Source organism: Fistularia commersonii, chromosome 34, assembly GCF_037954325.1.
Source record: "Fistularia commersonii isolate RoL2024-O1a breed Wild chromosome 34, RoL_Fcom_v1.0, whole genome shotgun sequence".
Lineage (NCBI taxonomy): Eukaryota > Metazoa > Chordata > Actinopteri > Syngnathiformes > Fistulariidae > Fistularia > Fistularia commersonii.
Genome location: NC_141317.1, coordinates 1,689,871 through 1,711,690, shown reverse-complemented (window position 1 = coordinate 1,711,690; position 21,820 = coordinate 1,689,871). Strand labels below are relative to the sequence as shown.

Genomic DNA, 21,820 nt, shown 5'->3' with positions numbered 1-21,820 from the left:
AGGAAGCGGCCTTATTTCTTGCTGCGACCCACTCCGCCACGACCACGGGGGGTTTGCAGCGCGTGCCCTGTCAGCATCGGATCCTTATTGATCGGTTCACTAGACTCGCGGCAGTGGTGGACCGGGCGCTGATACAGCCACAGCCCCCCTGGGCGCAGCGAGAGCAGTGCCCCCGGCGGCGGTGGAAGCCCGCAACGCCATCGTACCGCCCCCAATAACCGGATGGCTCTCCGATTCCGGCTTCCTGTGCAGACAAGCAAGACGTTTGTGACCCACATCCCCACACTCAAAACATTTCATCTTGGCGTAAACCATATACGAGGCATCTCCGTGCTTCACCCTGAACGAGACCTACAGGGTTCAAACACATAAAAATTGCCTCCCGAGGGACCGAACGTGCTTTAGCCTCGGATCTTTGCATCCCAGGCTTTCTGTTTTAAAGCCACTGGCGAACTCTCCAAACCTTTTGACTTCCTTTTCCAATTGTCCGTTGGAATGAGTGGCGGTGCACTGGAGACGGTGATCTGCGTTGATGGTGCAGACAGGGGGGACACCTGTGCGAAGGTACCGCCGATAACACCCTCCAAGCAGTTTGCCGGCTCCAAATAAAGCAATCGGTCATGAATGTTACCAGAAAAACAGACAGAAAAAAATAGATAAATACAAAACTAAGGACACATAGGGAGAAAGGGAGTGGAAAAGTACCCTAGATGGCCCAAAAAGACACTTTCAACCTCGCACACCCGCACTGGAAGAAGAAGATAAAAAAAGACTTACTTGCCTTCCCAATAATTAGTGCAACCAGAAACTATATAGAATAGCATTACATGTGAGGATGTTAATTATATTGTCATTGAAATGACATTTAATTCCATGTCAATAAAAAACAGAGTCCTATAATCTGTATTGAGAGGTTGTTTAATTTAAGAGGCTATCTCAAAAAATTATCAACTCAAACTAGATAAGATCACTAAAGAGGATGGGAATTATTACATCTTGGGCTTTTTTTTAAGCGTGAACTCTCACCACAGTTTTATACAGAAATGTTAGGACTAACTTTTGAGGACGAAGATACGCAAGAAGGAGTGTGAAGACTCTTGCTTTTGTCGGCGTTAAGGCTGTTACCTCTCCCTCTCCATCCAGGCCATCACAGCCAGCTCGGCCAGCAGCAGCAACAACACATGCTTCCTCCAGGGCACTTCCAGGTGAGACGCATGCTCACAACAGACGACATCCAAGATGACTTTGACTGGGACTCCATAGTCTAAAATGAGCCATCAGTTGAACAGTAAGATAAAGGAAATCTGAAAACGAGCGAGAACTACAGACAACACGCGATGGCGAGATGTGAGGTATGAGACTGGCCAACCTGCTCCTTTCACCACTATGAAGAAACAGAAGACAATCCCAGAGAAAACACACAGGAAGTCATTATTCTAATCTTGCGAGCCTTTTTCTTTTCCAGGCGGATGATGGACTAAAGACAATCAATTTAATCTTATGAAGGAGTTGACCCAGTGGAGATGTAAACATTACCCAAAACAAGATGCGTTCTTAATTGTCTAATATTGTGTCCCCCAGTGCCAACAGGGTTACAAGTGTTGTTAAGACATCTGTGAATTGTTTTATGTTTGTTTTTCTTAACCATCTGTGTTTCCAGCTAAACGTCTGCAAAGTTTCAGCACCTGCAAATGAGCGGAGGTTATAAATAGAACATTGCTCTTTGGATTTCTTAAATAGCTGAAAATGAATTTCTCGTGGTATTCAAGTATTTGAGATGTATCCTTCCGTATAACATCTCATGTACCTTGTTGGTTGTTTACGCAACAATTTTGAGAATATATGAATATATGAAAAAAAAAAAAAAAAGAAAGATCTTTCCCCTACCTTGAATAAGTGATGGTGAGTAGAGCACCACCTGCTGGAACTAAGCACTTGAACACTTCCTCTGCCAAAAAAAAGTTCTATGCACGACTCTTTTTTTCTCTTTTTCTCTTTGTTTTGACACATATTGGACACCAGTCCCAAATGTTTTACCTTTGCAGTTTTTATTGCAATTATTGTTTGTGTAACAGTCTATGGCACCGTGTTCTCAGGGTGTTACACAGATTTACCATTTCATTCATCTCTGTGAGGTCACAGTACTGTTAAGGTGCTGTTAGCGAATGTCCTGGTGACTGTGGTCAAAAGTAAAGTTCATGTGTCAGCTTATAAGCTAATGGAAATAAAATACTGTGGAATGCTCCTTTTATTAAATCACCCAAGAGCCACTAATTAAAAGGAAAATGATATGCTGGAGGGCGGCACCGTGGTGTAGTGGTCAGCGCCTCGGCCTCACAGCACGAAGGACCCTTGTTCCAGTCCGACGAAGCGACCTTTCCGTGTGGAGGTTGCATGTTCTCTCCGTGTCTGCGTGGGTTTCCTCCGGGTTCCTCCCGCAGTCCAAAAGGTTAATTGGAAACAATTAGTGCGACCCTGAGTGCAGGAAAAGTGACAGACAATGGGCGGATGGATGATATGCTAGCTGCACTGACATTATGATCAACAATAGGTATCTTTCAAGCTCGCTTCAATTTTGGGTAAAATTCACCTCATCTCGTAATATCTAGAAGCTGTGTTTTGAATAGACAGGAAGTTCTGTGCTTGGTTTTCAAATCCGCATTCACTAATTGAAAAAAGTGCCCGTCAAAGTCAGTTGTCACTTTAACAAGTCCCAAAAACACCTGGGAAAATTCACTCAGACTTCCTGCCCCAAAATAAACACCAAATCTCATCCTGAAGATGCACACATTTTTGTAATTTCTCTGTTGCTCAAGGGGACCAAAGTAATGACAATAGCATTGAGAGGGGCTTGATTCTTCCTCATATAATTTGGTTTTGGTTGAGTGTTTTGCAGCCTTGTTCATACTCAATGTCACACATTTACCTTTGACAACTATATCTCATAAAACAGACTTTTTTTCCATTTCAGCGCTTATCTTTTGGCAGCAAAGCTACAAGTTAAAACCCCAGAAAAAAAAATCCGTATGGATTTTTCTTCAGCTACAGCGATTTAAAAATGCATGATAGTCCAATTAATCATTTTAAGAATCAATTATGTCATGGTACAAGTACAAACAATTTCCTACACAATTATTATAAAGAATTTCATGTATGAAGTCAAATCCATGAAAGACTTTGTTCTGAAAAAAATATTTGATGTTGCAACCGAATATAATTATTATTATTTGAAGTTGCAACTGAATATTGTCATAACACATCCCTCATAATTCACCAGCAGTTAAGGTATTATTGCGGGGAAAGGACAGTCAAACCTGGTTTTTATTGACTCAATGCAGAAACAAGAAAAATGTGCAGGGGTTTCACTTTTTTTTTTTCTCCAATGTAGCTTTAAGGGATTTAATTGTACAACAGAAAAGATTCAGGAAGTGCAGTATGTATTGCCCTACAGTCAGACAGATTAGTGCAGTTCATGAGATCTCATTCGGGTGAAGACAAGCTGTTTTGCACAAAAAAAAAAAAAAAAAAAAAATCTGGATAGCATCTAGTGAATGACAGAACTGACAGAAAATGGTAAAATTGATTTCTTTGTTTAAACATATAAAATCAGCAGTGAAGAAACAAAAGGCTCAAATGCTCAACACTTTTTGATGTTTAATTTTGTCTCTGTGTGCAAGTGTGTATAGTCTCTGACTTTCTTTAGTATACAGCTCAGCATAGCTCGAAGGAAACATATTTTGTTTGTGGTTATGGCTTCACGGTGAAACGCAGGATCTTAAAGTGCACCCTGGTTCAAAGGACCTCGGTGATTGTGATGATGGTCAAAACAAGGTTTCATTGTAGAAAAAGAAGAATCTTTATTATTGCCATTAAATGCTGTATTACAGTGACCAGCATTATATACCTTTGTGTGTTTGTGTGTTGTTGTCCCTGTAAATAACAGTATGTTACTCTGCTGTTTGCGCTTGAAAATTGGTAAAAAGAAAACAGCAAAGGGGAAAATATTTTGTTATTTGTCTTTAAGGAGACACCATATGTAAATACCCTCATTATTGTAAATAGGTGATGAAAATGGCGTTGTATGTGTCATAAATAATCTGTGTATTGTGGTTCAACGGTTAAAAATCTGTTTGTGTTTATTAAAATGTAATTGACCATTTTTACTGCGCTAACTTTGCATCTGCAGTTGTTATTTCAGTTCATGTCCTCTGGTCCGATCAGAAAAACGTTTTTTTTTTTTTATCAGCAATAGAAAATATTATGGTCTTCTCACATGTTTCTGTTACACAAAACCCTCATAACATGTTGCCCAACAGGTGTCAGTCAAGTGCCAAGGAACAGTATGTTTGCCCTCCATCCACATAAAGTGAGCAGACCACCCATGCTTGCCTCTGTGAAAGTCACACGATGTTCTAACCGTGTTTACGGCTCCTTTTCATTTGGAAAACCTGTTTAAAAAAAACCCATCTCCCTCCTGCTACTGTTGGTCACCTGAATTCTGCCCCTTTCTTTGTAAAGACAAAAGCTGTTCATTAGTGAAGCGTTTCATTCATGGGTTGCTCTCACAAGCTGTTAAAGAGGGCTTAAAACACAACAGTGAAGCTCAGATCCATTGAAAATGTATTCCATTCACTCTGGCTCTTAACTCTGACGAAGGATTATTCGTTAAAAAGTTGTGACGGCTTTATCCTCATTCACGCAGAAGTAGCTTTTCCCTTCATAGTAACCGATATCTTTTATTTTAAAGAGCCAGCCTTTCCTGAGAAAGGAGTCAAGGATTTTACCATTCATTGTGTGACTGTGTTTTTATTACTGCTGCTGTTATTGCAGGGTTTGCACCGAGTAGATATCAAATCTTATTTTACTTCGGAGCCTGAGAGCTGAGACCGCCGACTATCTGCTCTATGGCACAAACCTCCCAGCCCACCGCCTGTACCGGCACCCCTCCTCCACTCAGTTCCCTCACTTACAAACTGTCTTTCTCTCTCTCCTGCTGTGCACCAGTCCCTCTCTCTCCCACTCTCTTGCTTTCTATCTACCCCTCTCTCTCTCTCTCTCTCTCGCTATCTCTCTCCCCTCACTTTCTCAAAGTGGCCAAGCCCCTCTCCTCACTTCTCTCACCCTGTCTGCGTCCCTCTTGAACTAGTCCCCTTCTTCCTGATCTGGCAGAGACTGACCAGCCCAGGCTCGACCCGCCTGTCTCCCAAGTCCAAAAGTAAAGGATCTCGGGCTGGTGCTTTGCCAAACTTCCCCCAAAGACTTCATTTTCATTTTTGACCTTTTTCGGTCCTTCACCCTTCCCCTCTGGAGAAACTTGTGAGTGCCTGACACGTGCGAGGGCTCTGGTGTCCCGCTCTTGCCCAAAGGGAGACGCAAAAGTTGAGACTACAAGACAAAAAGTTTTTTTTTTGCCACGATGAATACTCATCTGCTGTTCCTGTTGGCCCTGGTTGGCCCTTTCTGTGCCATCATATACGCAAGTAAGTAAATTCTTTGCCATCAATGTCTTCCTCTTAGCACACTGTGTCCCCTCTCTCCTCCTCCTCCTCCTCCATGTACCCACCACACTGTTCTTTGTCCACTTTAATCCTTTTAAGCTTCATACATTCAAACTGTTTCAAGCAGATAACGTATTTTTATTTCATTGTGTCATTGGTTCAAATCCCTTCAAATAATTTTTGCTGTGTGTAATACTTTGTTTTCTTATTTTGAAATGATTGACAGCAACCTCCTTTTAGTAGTGTGTCTTGATTTTTACAAATTCCCGCCCTTTGTCTTGCCCTCTTTCTTACATCTCACAAGAAGAGAAAAAACAAATTGAGTTCCAGACACAAAGGAGAAAAGTGATGTAATAGCAGGAGCTCCGCTGCCTTGTGTCTATAAATTCTTGGCACTGGCAAAGAGAAGAAAGGAATATCCTTTGGAAGGCTCCCAAAGTAGGGGGGCAGTGAACTGTAACATATACTGTACACATATATCTAGAAGCTAAGCGACTACTCTGCCTCACTTTTCCTCCAACTTTCCACTGAAGCTTCTCTCTTCCTCCTTTACATCTTTACCGACTGTTTCTACATTTCTATATTTTCTCTTTCTCTCTATCTTATTTTCTGTTTTTCTTTCTGCGTCCTTCCTTTGCCTCGACCCGTTTGCCAGGGGGGAAGCAGGAGGCGCTGGGTGTGTGCGGCTGGTATTGGAGGGAGCTGCAGGGCAGGGCTGGTTTTTCGTGTGTATTAATAGAGGGAGGCACTATATTTAAGAGGATCATATGGGTGAGAGAAAGGCAAGGGACATGAAGAGGGTGAGCACCCGCCATATGATGAGTTTCAGGAGGTGCCCCACCTTTTTTTCCCCCCATATGTTGTCAACTGTGCGGTGCCCTACACCTTGGCATGTATCCATGTTTGGGTGCTTTGTGGCTTAAAACCTTTTCACCTCCCTCCCTTTTTTTGAGAATTCCTCTGCCTTTCTCTATCTCCTTAACCCCCCTGCCCTGTGATGGGCCCAGGGGACAGGTTTGGAAATGGGAAAGGGGGGGGGTAGAAGATCAGGGTGCTATTTTTAAGCAACAACATTGCAGCAGTTGGAGCCAGAAGGCCTTTACCGTTTCTTTGACAAAGGGAATTCTGAAATGTCCCGTGTCATTTTCAAGTCAAACACAAAGAAAAAGAAAGAAAATAGCAAATTCTCCATTCATGCTTCACAGGTGGGGTCATTTAACTCCCTCACGTCTGCTGAGTTAACTTGGAAAACGCCATATGTCCCGTAATACCCACCACCTCCTCCCTCACACTCCTGTTTCTCCCCTCCAGTCTCCTTCCTAATGAGTTTTGTCTACATCTCTGGGCCAATAACAGCCCGATCACATCTGGCCGCTGAAGGGAGAGGTCACTGCCCTTTGGCCATGCCCACTTCTTGAAGTGACTCAAATGTTGCGCTCATGCTCCAAATATGAGATACATGCCAGCAAAGAGAGACCATGACCAACCGACACTTCTAACCAAGTCTCACTTTGAGAGGAAAAAAGAAACACAGAGTCATGCAAAACTTTCCACAGGGAGAATGGAACATCTGTTTATGGAAAAGAGGTTGCCATTTTAGCCGGGAGCAAGCCCGGGTCCGGGCCGCGGGGCCTCCGTGCTACAGGTTTCTGTCAGAAGAGAGTGTAACCTTGAACTTCCCTGATTGCCTTTTTTTCTGCTCCGGCTCAAATGTCTCATATCCGTAGCACCTACGTGCGCTGTCCAGTGAGATGAAACCGTAAGAAAAAAAAAATACAGCCGCCGACTTAGGAACTTTTCTACAACTGAGTGGATTATTTATGTGGGAGTTAGATTTGAAGTTTAGCAAGATTATAAATGCATTTAGAAGCTTCCTTGATACATTTTTGAAAGGTCAAGTGGTGTGTTATTATGGGATGTACTGGTCCTGATTAAGGACTGAACAGACTATTTTTGTTGGTGTTTTTTTTTTTTTTGTGAGATATCCTTATTTTTATTTCACTTAATCCCAGGATTTAAGTATAACATTTGACATCTACGGCATTCCGGCCTAAAACTTAAATGCCCTAAATTCACTGATGACAGGGCCCAGAAGGGACACGCTACTTTCCCTCATATCTCAGTTAAACCAGTAGGGGTAGATTCTGTTTCTATTGAAGTGTGGAAGCTCATTGTTTTGCTCTGTGATAAGACAGGCTGAGAATATTGCACACCAAGTGTGTCTCCAGCATCAAATCCCCAGTGTGTAGTGTGTGTCACGCCCAAGTATCACAACTGATTCCTTATTGCATCGGAGGGGCGGTTCTGCTGTGCAGCGCCTTCTCATTATGCAGCGCGACGTGAAGGATGCCTATCTCTCATGTTTCCCTCCTCTGCCGTCAGAAAAACATTCCTAGCCTCGAAGGTAGACGCGTACTCCCTCACACCGTCTGCAAGAATCTGTACCTCCCACACTGGACTGAGTAATTAGTGCTCTTGCACACTCACAAATGGGGGGCCTCAATGACAGCTGATTGTGATCATAATGGATGGAGGCTGTTACTCCCCACTTTCCCGTCTCGTACTGTATATCCTCGTGTTCCTAAATCGCACTTTCAAACTCTCAAGAGTTTTTTTTTAAATTCCAAGCAGTAATGCGTTACCTCTTTACCCCATTATTTTACCTCTCATCCGAGTACCTTCCTGTAATTTCAAATCCACGTCGTCCACTGGATGGGTTGTCAGTGCCCTAGCATGGCAAATCATAGTTATGAAATTGTTTTAGAATATATGGTTTCAGGTAAACCAACCACTTTTTGTTGCAGACATAGGTTTACATTCACACGGTCATAAAAACTGGGATGATGAATGACTTAGCTACATTTAGGCCTGTGGACTTCCTGAGACAGTTGGGAAAGCTGCTGAAATATAATTTCAAATAACCTGCATCTTAGAATACATCTGGTTCATTGCCTGTACAATTCAACTTTGGAATAGGCATGGACTAAAGTACGTTGCCTGGTAGTAAATTATAGGTAAACATATGGTTAATTTTCAGTTTGGCCTCCTTTTTGGCATCCATTTTCCTGTGTACACAGATGTGTTGGAGAACGCTGGGTCATGAAAATTTGCCCTAACTCATGGAAATGTATTAGAAGAACTGCATACAAAGCCCAGACACGCATGCAATATGACTTCATTCTGACTAAATTGTCCTGGCTAAGTCTTGCTTAGCAGCAGGATGATTTCAGGCTGGTTTATATAAAAAAATGAATGCCAGCAAGTGAATGAGGTTACAAAATGATGTCATAGTGGGCAAAAAGAGCTGGGTGCAACGCTGAAAATTTGGAGCAATCACGACAGTGCCAAAGTTATGTAAATGTCTTTCAGTCTGGGGCTGAAAGAATGAAAAGGAAACTGCAGCCATTTCCAAGTTTGTGGTGTACAGCTTTGTCCATTGAACTTCCACACAATGGTTTTAAGGTGCCTGAGTCCAGAGTCGCCAGTCTGGATTTTACCCTTTATTGAGGTCGCTGTTTGTTTCAGGGTTTTCATTCACCTATTTTCATAAAAATGTTAACGTACATGTCCATATAGTGTCATGAAGAACTTTATATTGAGGTAAAAAAAAAAAAAAAAAAAAAGTAACAATTAGCATTTTGGTGTGACTTGCCCATGGACAGCCCACTATTCCTCAGTATTTCACATATTCATTGTGTTTTTAGGATTAAAATGAACTTCTAAGACTTGAAAGGTTTGCTGAAAGTTAGAAACAAACCATACCCCCGTCCTCCCTTTCCTCCATTCTCTCCAGGGTTTCAGTGGCAACAAATCTATTCCTAGGGAGTGTCATGGTCACTGAATGGAAGACGAGCGAAACATAGATTAAAAGAAAAGCATAGGAGATGTAGAAGACAATGATCCAGCTACTAATGCAGCCCATTAAGTCTCTAAAGTCAGCACATTGGAGAGGAAATACTACTCAGAGCTAATTGTGGGAACTGTACACATAATGAAACAATTGTTAGTGGAGGTTAAGGGGGTGATTACAGATAGCATAGGGCCATACTCTGTGAAGCAGAGAGCGTTTTATACTCACTTACAGATGCTCCAAACAAACCGTCTGGGTCTCCTTTTGAGCCCCGTCTCCCCCCACTACAGTTCTCTGCCATGGTGGGAACAAATGTTTTGTTATATTTACCCCGCCTGTTGCTAATGAACACAGCAGCCAGCACAAGACTAGGAATAACTGCGCCGGTTGTTAGACAACTCGATCCATTCAGGGTTATTTTTACCTCCGTAAAGTATTCTGTATTATTTCAAGTATTTAGAACAATTACAAAAAATGATGGCAGAATCTAAATTTAGAAAACATGTAGATACTCATTCACATCCCGCGCTGTATGTTTCTGAAGAAGTAGATTTAAACTTTTTTTTTTCCCGTAAGAAAAAGCCATTCCAGGCCAACATCTTGTCATCGGAAAGTTAACGTTAGTCCATAATTTAGGTGCCACTGAAATCTCCCTTCTTCATTTTGAAGTGGTGCTGTCCAGGCAGAGCTTTCAGTTGTGGCTGAGAGGATGCAGGCCACGGGGAAGGACTTGGAGTTTTGGAAGGGAGACGATTTGGTTGAATCCTGTCCACTTCATAGTCGAGACTTTGATGAGGCAACCAAGGATAAATACATGTCTTCATGCAGCTACTAAACATATAATGGGAGCCTTCAATTAACTGAGAGCACAAGTATCTCCTGGGTTCCTAAGGAGCTTTTGAGATTCGTAATGACATCGACATGCTTCTGCGAGGCTGTAACCGGTCACTAGTTTAAGCCCCGCATCTATACTTCCAATTCAATTCCCTGACTTCATCCAGATATTGTCTAAAAAGAAAACACACCATAACATCCACTCACTGTAGTATCTTTTACATGTAGGCGGCCCTGGCAACCCTATACCTCAATAACTCCACATGGCTGAAAGTTAACTATCCCCCCTCCAGCACTCCTCACACAGGAAATGAGGCAGAGGACGTGGCATGCCAGTACACATTGAGCCTTACAGACATGATAGTGTGGTGGGGGAATGAAGCGAGGATATGCATTAAATAAATTAGTTGGGGGCTGTGCCGAAATGGCAACCTTATCGGTGCAAATGTTGGGAAAACTTATTTTATTCTGCATTTATTCTGCAAGGCCTAAACCTTACTTCATTATTTTCACACACTCATGCTGAGGCATACTCCCAAAGGATTATGTGGTACATGCTTATTCTCAAATGACATCACTTGTGGCTCATATTTGACCCTGAATATCAGGATTCATAATGAATTTAAGTTTCTTACGCGACCCACAGGTTCACCTTGAATGGCCCTCACCCGACCCGTTTCCCACCAGACTCATTAGGTTAGGATCACTATTGGCTCATGCGATACGCTAACAGTGCGGCAATGGGATTGCAAGTGCCAGGCGTGGCTCCAACATGTCACTGTAGACAAGTGGCAGCCATCAATATGTCCATATAGTGTCTCTTTATATGACACATATTTACATATCCAAAAAAATACCTTGCACATTTGTATGACAAATTTTATCGAGGAATAATTCATAACAGTGTACAAGGCAAGATTAGAAATGTGAACACATTTACAATTAAGATATTATGTTTTAAAAATGACCCCAAAAGCCGGCTTAAATGAAGTTTAACATTACATGCAGTTGAGGGTAAACATGATAACTATATTTGCTTTTTTATTTTCTAGGCCCCACAGAACACCCGACAGGGGCTGCAGCTGTGATCACTGACTCCGTAGTCCAAACAACCTTTGCTGCCACAGAGGCTCAGAAAGAAGATGTTTTCACTGGTGTTCCTCCCACTGATCCAGCAACGGCCCATGAAGTAGTTTTTACAGAGGCTGTTACTACGGAGGCAGCACAACCTGTCATGCCGGCCACTACCGAGGAAATCGTTGTTGAAACCGTAGCTCCTACTCATGCTGCCACTGCAGCACCAGAACCTCTTGTCACTGAAGCTCCTGTTGTGGAGACCCATGCCTCCACTGAGACGCCGAAGGATGAGCCGGTAACGGAAGCTGCCACGATCAGCACAGATAACCAAGTGGTTGTTGAAGAAGGCATAGATGGTGAGGAGAAGTAATAATTAGGAAAACGAATTCAACAATAAAAAAGTGGAACACTATGCGAGAGACTGTACTGGGTTTGCCTTTCTGTTCTTTAGATGGCCTGAGCTCTGGTCAGGTTGTCGGCATTGTGATTGGAGCACTACTGGCTGTGATCGTCCTCATCGCTGTGGTGATTGCTGTCGTGAGGAGAATGGGCAAATATTCGTGAGTACTTTGCCTGCCTCTGTTGGAGGAAAAACATTCACAAGCACACCCATGTGATTACAAAGTTATACTGCAGTGAGTCATCAGAGCTGGCTCCCCGAAATAATGTGTGAGCAATCAGTCACATCCGGTGATGAACTAAAACATGAATGCACATGATCTTCTTCTAATTTAGTAGAGTTTATACATTGAATATATCTCATAGTAGGAGCAGATTGGTTCCATCCAATACTGAAAGCACCTTCTCCTGTGATACAATGATGGATTGCTGCATGTTTTGCTAATGATGAAGGGGTTTTTTGTGTCACAGGTCTGCCAAGAACAAAAAACCTGCGAAAAGCACCGGCGTAATAACTTCCGTAAATTATACAATTTGATTCTTTCAGCTAATCATTTTAACTCACAGCCCGCCCTCCTCCCCAAAATGTAACCTCTGTCTTTTACACTAAAAGTATAGTTATTGCTTCCTTATTCTGACACACCAGTTGTTGACTCCATTTAGCCTTGAAATTTGCATGTGAAATTGTCACAGTGAATCACTAGGACTTTTATCCCGACTTGATATGATCCCAAGTCTATACATACAGCCATGAATCATGAGTGCTTGCGCATGTCAGAAGGAGGACAGCAACAAAAAGTTTTGACTTCAGATATGTTTTAACCTCAGGCACTAATTATGAGGGTTCCTGTCATTGTTATACTTGAAAAATCCTTGCTCTACTTGAAAGGAGCAAACCGAAAACTAATCATTTTGCCTCCCTGTCTCTATTGTTTAAACATGAATTAATACACATATATATATATGTCATTCTTTTTAAAATATTATTACCTATACATCTTACTTAAAGGATACATGTTTAAAATAACAGATTGATTATCCATGCACTAAAAACAGCATCAATATCTTCAAGTCATATCGCTGATAAATGCAGTCGACTAACTATCTATTCATCCTACAGCCCTTGAAGAAGAAGTCGGCCAAGCAGCAGCAACAGCAGCAGAAGCGCTCGAGGTTCTGGAAGGTCTGAACTACTGAACTGTGACGTCATTTCTGATCATAAAAACAAGCACGATACCAGAACTAAATGAATGCAACCTGGACTCTCGACTGTTGACGATAAAAGGGAGGGAGATAAGTGTATGGGTGCGTGTGTGTGTGTATGAGAGAGCGTATGGGTGTGTGTGTGTGCGTACGTGATACAAGATAGCTAGAAGAGCAAAAAAACGGTCATCTCCGTTGTGAACCGTTGGTGTCTTTTCATACGTCCCACCCGCAAATAGTACAAAACATGGAAATAGCAAGATGTCACAATGAATTTCAGGGCTTTTCTGCATTTTTTAAAAGAAAGACAGAGAAAAAATAGGATTATCATACAGGGAAAGGACTCATTAAAATTGCAATACTGACATTGACTAGCTTAGATTTTCGTGGAGATCCAAGACAAATAAAATGAGTCAAGACAGAAAATACTGACAAAATAAAAAAGGAAAGGTGTGAGAATGAAAGGAAGTAGGAGAGACTGTTAAAAATTCCACAGAATGTATATACAATCCAAGAGGACGATGTAGTAAACAGCTAATGACTTTCTCATATGTTGCACTTGCATAGACTAGCGTTTGATATCATGGACACCAAACATGATGAGGCTATTGTTGTGCCTAAAAAATACCCATGAGTGGCCGTGAAAAACATTTTTCGTACAGTCAGATATGTTGGTCAGCTGTATGAAGCACATTGTGCAGAAGTTGCTCCGACGTACATGTAGCACTCATGAGGTCCACAGGCCTTAGTGGGGCCAAAATCAAAGAAACGACACGCTCATTTGCAACAGTAACGTGACATTCTGCCTACTTTAACACTGACATAGAAAAACCTGATACATATCTGTGAAATTTAGCAGAAGGGTTTGTGCCACTGTCTCTGGTATTCTCTAGGTAGTTTGGAGGATTTTAACTTTTGAAGTGCATTAATGTGAACTGACTATTTTTAAATCGCCACCTGTTTTTGTAATTAAAAAACCCGAACAGACTCCTTGTCCTCTGACTTTCTCACTTGTGTGTTGCCTTACATGGCTCACACACAGCCAGCTGTTGTATTACAAACGTATAGCATCACCTAGACTGTTAATACTCACGTTACCAGAACAGCCATTCAGTCCTTAAATAAACCCCCGATTGCTTGCACAGGATGATGTTTTGTAGTTGCACTTAGTTTTAGTGCACAGTGTTAGGCAGCAATGCCCTGTTTTGTTGTTTTGCAATTGTAAGTGTTCATATATGGGTGTACAAATAATTAAGTCTCAGCTTAGCTCCGCTTGCTTTATAAACTTGTTTAATATGTGCACTGAATGAGTGATGTAATGTTTCATGAACAGGCTTAAGACACTGCAAATGTTTGCAACGACATGTTTGTTTCTCTCCCTTCTGCTTTGCCATATGTTATCAAGTCTTTAATTTGTGCCATCTGATTTGTTTGAACCCTTTTATTTAATTGCAGTGTTTTTGTTCATACTGTTTCAATAAAAAACAAAACGGAAAAAAAAAAAAAAAAAAATCAAAACCGAACACTCTACCTGTGTTTCATCCAATGAACGCTACCTCATTGTCCTCTGTGACAAGAAGTCTGACTTGCCTTTTCAAATACACATTTATTGTCCTCGCCATTTCTTATCAATTAGATTACATTGTTTCCATGGCAATGCCATAAAGTCAACACATTCTTGAGTAGGGCTGTATTGAGTCTTGAGTTTGTCCAAAATACTTGTGACAGTTAAAATCTCATGACACTTTTCTCTTTCCAAGTGCTCGCACACATCATTAACAGCTTTCGGGGGCAGATTACAGCTGCCCACTCCAATTGGCCGATTCAAAAACTGCTTCAAACTAAAACCATAAAACAACTTTTCAGAGTGGAACCAAAGCACCAAATAAGTTGGACCACATGGTCGTTAGGAACCAGTAAGACAGTTGAGCCCTCTGACAGTTAGGTGTGTGTTTTTATCTCATGTTGTGGGGTTTTTCGTACGGTGCTGTTAAGCCGAGGCAAGGCTCCAACAGCGGGCTGTAAGTCGCACAGAGATGCTCTGTGTCTGGCTACCGCTCCTCTGTGTAGTTTTAGGCAGCGGCCCAAGGCCCACCACCTCTGCCTCTGCCCCACCGACCAGATTCATAACTGCCTTCGGCTCATGCGCTCGCTTCTGACTGCCAGGAACAATGGAGTCTTTTGAGATGGGCAGATGGTGAAGCTACGAAGCCTTCTCGCCCCCCTTGAATACCGGGGAATTCTGTACATTGCAGGGGAGGTGGAGTCACTTCCTGGGTGGGCCCGGGATTGATGAAGTGTATTTACACATATACAGATTTAAATCTCTTTATCTATCCAGATGATCTCGGTTTAAACCTCTTAAGAGTCATAGTGTAATATCCGAGATACTTAAATAGCCGGGCTTCACTGATAGATGCTTAGTCTGATTCATGAGCTAAGACTACACAAACAGTCTGTGTCACACTTAACTATCAGGAAACCCACCCTGAGTTTGTGGTGTGAAAGCATAAATATGAGCTGAGTTTGCGGAAGCTTCCCAGAGCTTTTTTTCCCTCCTTTTTCTTTTTGGGATTATATTTGTGGTCCATCATGTCTGTATCCGCCTTTTATACAAAGTGTGTAAGTACACATACCTACATGATACTATGTCTGCCAGTCTCTAGTGCTCGACTAGAAACAGAAAACAAAAGGAACGACTAAGCTCTGGCCATGAAGAAAACAACATCTTTCATTTGACGTAAAAAACCCAAAATAGATCTCATTCAAACAAGAGGTGCCTGTTTGTGATTACTTTTGCACGGAAGACACCTGGACGGACTTAAACTGGTCAGCAGGTTTATATGTGTAGACATAAAAATGATGCTCAGGAAAAGAATGTTTACACCAATATATAGAAAGCACAGATTGTAAACCTGGGGTTTGTCTTTTAAATGTTGGAAATAGATGTGTGGAATTCATTTACAAATTCTTTTTGGTTGGGTTGGTTAACATCTTTCAGACATCCTTTACTAAAAACGAACATTGCCTTAGCAAAAAACTTTAATAATGCACCATAAAGATAAAAAAAAAATTCTGCCTTATGCAACCACTTACTCAACAGTAAGATTAAATGTTCTCCAAAAAGCATCTTAGAATTTAAGCTTCTGAAGTGTAAAACTGTTTGAAGAAGGTAGCATTACATTACAGAGTGTGTTTATCAGCAGAGACTGTGGGAAAGGGATAGAGAGGAAGAAAAAGTCCTCACCCGAAACATTGAATGACAGGTAATTAAATGATATAGATTAAATTGTGTCGGGATTGCGGTTGTAATAGATCTTATGAGAGATGCGTTCACATATCAACCAAATACCGCAAAAGTCTCAGAGGTGAAAGATATCCAACATTAAGATATCTGGCAAATGGAAAGAAGAAATAATTTGGGAGTGAAGGCTTTTTCACAGCTCTCACAACTTCATGAGGTGACACTAAGCCACTGGCTAATACGGGTTAAACGTGGAGTTGATGAGAAGTCAAGCCATCCTCTCTGCTTGCCCTGTGAAAACCAGTTGTGAATCTTGATATGCTTCCATACTCCTCATTAACTATTTATTCACTCATTTATTATCTATAATCTATAATAACACCAAGGTTCACAGGGTACAGCCTGGACCAGTTTCCAGTCAATCACAGGGCCACATATACAGACAAACAACCATTCACTCTCTCATTCGCATGTCTGGGCGATTAAGGGTCCATGATTGACCTACTGCTTGTTTTTGAACCGTGGGAGGAAACTGAAGCGCCTGGAGGAAGCCCACGAAGACTCGTGGGAGGATATTTGAACTCCACACAGAAAGCCCACGAGTGGTACCAAAGACTTTCTTACTGTGTAGCCAAAGTGCGAACCGCTGTACCGCTGTTCCACTCCCTCATTAACTAATCAGGCTAAAAGTACATTTTGTTCCAGTCAGACAGGCTGATGCATAAATAGACCTGATCTTCTCAAGTATTATAGGGTTTAAAATCTTGGTCTGCAATTAATTCACCAAGTGTATTTCTCAATCGGAGTAGAATCTGTAATTATCAATTTTCTGAATGGAAATTATTACTTGCTTTATGATTGAGAGGGGCGTTTGCTTCCCACATGCCCTCATCCCATTCAGCCAATCACATTCTTAAGAAGAATGCATCATATGTCACCCCCTTTCTAACAGAAGCATTGTTGCCCCTCCACTTCCTTAACTGCTAATCAACCATACCATTTTTCTAAAATTGTTCTGGTGAGGTTTGGGGTGCTCTGAGATTATTCTGAGAATGATTTTGAAAATGTTGGAATTATTAGTGGCAGTGTCGTACGGTCCCTGAACATTCGGGTATCACATGGAAGGAGTCGAGGGGACTGCTGAAATTGCAGTCAGACATTGTAAGTGGCTGCCATAATAAATAGCAGGACGAGAGATTTACGAGACTTCAAGAATAAACAGGAGTCATTAGACTTAGAATTACAAAATACGGAGTGAAAAATACAAATAGCCAAATGAGAAGTAGGCAGAGTAATTCTAAAACTATGTTTACTATATAGTATACAGGAAGTCATCCAACAGTTCATTGGATTATTTTAAAGTGTTTAAAAAATCTATATTACATGAAAACACAGTCGGGTAATGGGAGGAACAGTTCAAGTTACATAAGGGTATTAAGATGACAAAATAATCATTTTTTTAAGAGTAGCTGGACTTGAAAGCTGAATTTTAAAGCAATTGGGGATGAATGGAGAGGAAGGAGCAGTGGACTTGAAAGAAAACTGTGACACCATGAAATTGAAGGACAATGAAACCTAAGTGGTATTGCTGGAGCCACATTGATACCCAACAGTGTAAAACCTAACTGAAAAGATATGTATTGTTTGCCACACCCTACACTTAATACATATATATATATATCCATTTGTTTTCTGCTTCCACTGAAAAATTGATAATTTTAACCCTATAATCTTATTTGTTACTTATTTGTAACCTACCTGAGCCTGATCATCATGACTAGGACATGCCAGTAGTTACTTCCCAGCTGGAAGACTGGCAAACAGTTAAAAGCCAACCAATGGCTGCCAACCACCTCAGGCCCTCCAGATGACCAACAAATATTCCATCTGGAGCAGGCAGGATTTCCCCCCATTTACCAGTCATCACACTCCAACCTCATACCAGTCTGACTGCCACAGCAGTGGCCTCCAAATTCTACAGCTCCGCCCAAGGCAGTTCATCTCCCTTGCCATCTCAGTTCCCCCTAATACCCTCTTACTGCGACCCAGCCATGTGTTTATTACAACATATCCAGGTCTGGCCTTTGAGCCACGAGAAGCATGCATTCAATGACACTCTTCCACTCCGGAGAACATGAGGTTTCCCAATGTTGGTGCAGCAATCCATATAGCCAGCTAGAGTTTAAGCCCCCCAAATAACTGCACTCCTGCTCAGCACCTCGCTTAGGTGCTTAGGTGTTTACTGTGAGGGCTTCAAAGTTCCCCCAAATCCTTCAGGTAGGCCCCACCATTAATCCTGAGTCATTCAATATTTAAGAATGTCAGGGTGACACTGTTCTCTCACGTTCTCTGATTCATGACTTCACAGACTGGGTGACTGATTTTCTTGTCTGCTGTCATTAACATTATTTTTTATATTTGTATCTATAATGGCATTAAGTTGCAGTCTATATATGTTTTTTTCTTTTCAAAGGAAATAAATTAATCAAAGCATCAAATGTTTCTGTTGCCCATAACATCCCATGAATTGAATCTTTTACCTTATATAACATTGTGTTATACAGAGGATCATAGATTACTGACAGAGGCAAATTCAAATTTTGACTTATTTTTGACTTAACAAATTTTGACTTCAACCGAAAGCTCGGTATTTACCAGGCTGAATTAGAATACCGACTGACATCAAGTAAGCCATCTATGGTTTTACAGAGAATGTTTTGAATAGCTTTGAGTGACTATCTCTTCCGTGTCACTGTTGAAGTATGGTGTCCCTCACGGTTCAGTATGTATGTCTCTTTTGTTTTCTTCTCACAGTGTGCCATATGATTTTAATCCTGATGACACCCTACAAACCACTGATTCTTGGACATGCACTTTCATCTTAGTATGTATATGTTCAACATCAAATCTCTGAAATTTAAAAGTTCCTCAGATATAATTTCAAGATGGTTATTTTTTTTGTTCTGTCTTGGGCATGCATTTCAGTATCACCTTTGATGTCTTTTTTAGCAACATTTTCAGAAAAATGAAGCAGGGAGCACTGTCACTTGGGGTTACTATTGGATACCAGTCTCTTTTGAAAATAAATAGGTCTATTCCACTTTTTTCTCCCTAAAATACTTAGGGAAAAAAGATCAACTTATTCCTTTATTCTTGATTCCAAAATCGGTAGTTAGCAAAAAAGGTTTTTCTAAGCTTGACGGCAGCAGAGAACTTCAAAAAAGACAAGCCTGGGCTCGCTCCATTATCAGCAAATGGTACTAAATTACTTGTCACTTGATCAAATAAAGATGTGCTAACTTTATTCTGGTCTTTGCCCATCTGTCCACGGTCACTGATTGAATATTGTATCGATTTGGAAATTCTATTGCTCAGTTTTAAAGCCTAAAATGATTTTGCATTACATGTACAGCAGCTTTTCTTATTCATTCATGTCATCAGATGGGAGCTCATCTGTGTGACCAGCACTGAGAGGACGCTGTTGAGTAAAAGCAACTGAGGCTTGCGTTGTCAGAGGTCTCATATTATGTATCACTCTGCGAACCGAATGTAGCAAAATAATCTTAATTACTTCTCCCTTCATCCTCAGCTTCATTGTAAATTTGTTACATTTTATGGAAGCAAATGATTAATTTGTGGACTTTTTATATTTATTACAGTATTTGAAGTGCTTTCCATGTGATTTTATATATTTTTCTTTGTCCCTTTGTTTCATTGCTTCACATCTTTTATATTTACATTCCGTTATGTGTGCCAATCCAAAGACTGATATGATAATGTTTGTGGTTAATACATTTCTTAAATAAGCAATCACAATATAACTCCAGAGTTCAAGAGTTTGTGTTTTTAAACACATATCTTAAAAGACCCTACTTGAATTTATTGTTTTGAACATACATCCAGCAAGATTTATTTAGTTTATTTTTTCCTCTTTGAATCCTTATCATGAAGTGAAGGGTTTATACAGAAGCAAATATATAACCGAGAACACTCATCTATGAGGTGGAAAGCCGTGAATGAGTTTCAACTGTGGGAAGAAAATGAAGTATGCAGAGAAAAGACAGAGTTGCATGAAAATGCGTAGTTATTCTGTCACAGTTAGTTATGTCAGTTGACCATATTTTAAAAAGCCCAAAACAAACAAAAACAAAATGGTCTAGGCCATCAAATTCCCCTCAAATAAGAGACTTCATAAAACACCTCATAACATTTATTGTTTGGAAGCAGTTGGCCTAGATGCATTTGTGATTTTATGTTCCTTCTTTGTCTAACTCTACAAGAAGGAGATTCTTTGATTATTTTCAGAGATTCAAACAGGATCAGAGTACGTGTACATAACTCAGCGATGTGTCAAAGGCGGGGCACTATAATGAAAACAAGCAGATGTTCTTCATCTCATTGAGTTGGCATGAATGCCATGTTGTGGTGACAGGAGCTGTGCACTACCATGTGGATGTACAGGCGTGCAGGCAGGGAGTGCCACATGTCATTCCCCCAGACTGCAGGGATGTCATGAGGAAAATATCGTCCCATGGGCCCATAAGGTTTGAGTGCCAAAGACAGCTGGGCCAGTGGGTGGATGGGAGAGGAGGCTTGGATGGATGAGGGAGGGGGCCACAAAGTAGGGTGACAGCAAAGACACTAGTGTGTTTGTCCGAGTGTGTAGACGATACAGGGATTTTGCTTGGTGTGTATGGCATCGGACGACATGGATAGTGTAAGCGGAGAAAGACTGATGTGTGTTTGGAATGAAAGAGTGTGTGTACACTATCCGTGCATATGGCATCTTACTTTATGGGGTCAGAGTGCATCTCTAAATGTGTGTGTGCAGAATTGTGTCATGAGTATATATGTTTTTATTTGACTTATCAGGATTTTTAGCTAGGCTGCACTATCTACTGTATGCGTTTGTGTGTAAAATTAGGATGCAAATTTGTACAGTATCCTGTGTTTTGCACTTATTTGCATTAAAATATTCTCATCTGCACATCTGGCTTGCCACATGTGGTAATAACAAGTAACATTGTCCCAGTGACATGACAGGCCAGGCTTTGTCTACAGTGTGTGGTGCATGTGTTCTATAGAAGACCTTATTGTTTCATACCAAAGTCCCGCTTTCTTTCTGATTGGTTGAAAACACAGACACATTGTAGATGACTTCTCCCTCTTTGTTTCTCTTGTCCTATATGTTCATGTGGACGGTGAATGTTTTATTGTGCACAAAGTCACTGGCACAAACAAGTGCCCACTGCCACAGGATATGTTGCCGTGCATGTAATGTAGGTCACACTTTTTTTTGACTGATTTCCAGTTTGATGTTAAAGTAGCCCACAAGAGATCGAATGTAGAATTGTAGATTATAACTATTTTGCCTTCAGAACAAAAACAAGAAAGACCTACCTGCAGGGTGAAGTAGACCTGCAACAACTGGACAAAAAGTGTATCTACTTTTGAGAGCAGTAACTGCAGTAACGGGGACATATCAATTCCACAAATGTTACAGTTTACAGAACATTTTTATACCTGCTCTTTTGTCCATTTTCATGTCAACAGATGGTAATGATATCATTTGTGGCAATCCCACTTGTGTTAGCCATAAATATGACACTTTAATTAGTTCAACTGTGATCCAAGGCAGATTATCTTTCTTCCCGAGATAGCTTATGAAAGTCATTGAACTAAAAAAGAAGAGTAAAAAAGAAAAAAAAAAGGACA

The 21,820-nt window shown here is 41.0% G+C and overlaps 2 protein-coding genes across 8 annotated transcripts in view; both read left to right on the top strand.

The window, feature by feature from the left end:
- The window catches only part of LOC147214165 (forkhead box protein J3-like), a 65,964-nt gene extending 61,672 nt beyond the window's left edge, over window positions 1–4,292 (top strand). For all 6 annotated transcript variants that reach the window (XM_086141430.1, XM_086141431.1, XM_086141427.1 and 3 more), the window contains exon 13: window positions 1,144–4,292. In XM_086141430.1, coding sequence (XP_085997556.1) covers window positions 1,144–1,268 — 125 coding nt within the window. In that variant the 3' untranslated portion in view covers window positions 1,269–4,292. The remainder of the gene's footprint in view (window positions 1–1,143) is intronic.
- Window positions 4,293–5,260: 968 nt separating this feature from the next.
- Window positions 5,261–14,379, top strand: pdpn (podoplanin). Of its 2 annotated transcripts, XM_086141424.1 has the most exons (5): window positions 5,261–5,480; window positions 11,235–11,615; window positions 11,711–11,819; window positions 12,130–12,178; window positions 12,779–14,379. In XM_086141424.1, the coding sequence occupies exons 1-5, from the start codon at window positions 5,417–5,419 to the stop codon at window positions 12,845–12,847; spliced, it is 672 nt and encodes a 223-aa protein (XP_085997550.1). In that variant the 5' UTR covers window positions 5,261–5,416; the 3' UTR covers window positions 12,848–14,379. The 2 variants fall into 2 exon arrangements, with proteins under 2 accessions (XP_085997550.1, XP_085997551.1); XM_086141425.1 differs by lacking the exon at window positions 12,130–12,178 and having other exon boundaries at window positions 5,275–5,480.
- Window positions 14,380–21,820: the final 7,441 nt, after the last annotated feature.

What these genes read in the sequence shown, in the direction of transcription:
- pdpn (XM_086141424.1), top strand. Translation starts at nt 5,417, where the DNA reads ATGAATACTCATCTGCTGTTCCTGTTGGCCCTGGTTGGCCCTTTCTGT. An exon ending in CTGTGCCATCATATACGCAA is followed by an intron (nt 5,481 to 11,234) that starts GTAAGTAAATTC and finishes TTTATTTTCTAG; the next exon opens with GCCCCACAGAACACCCGACA. An exon ending in AGGAGAATGGGCAAATATTC is followed by an intron (nt 11,820 to 12,129) that starts GTGAGTACTTTG and finishes TTTGTGTCACAG; the next exon opens with GTCTGCCAAGAACAAAAAAC.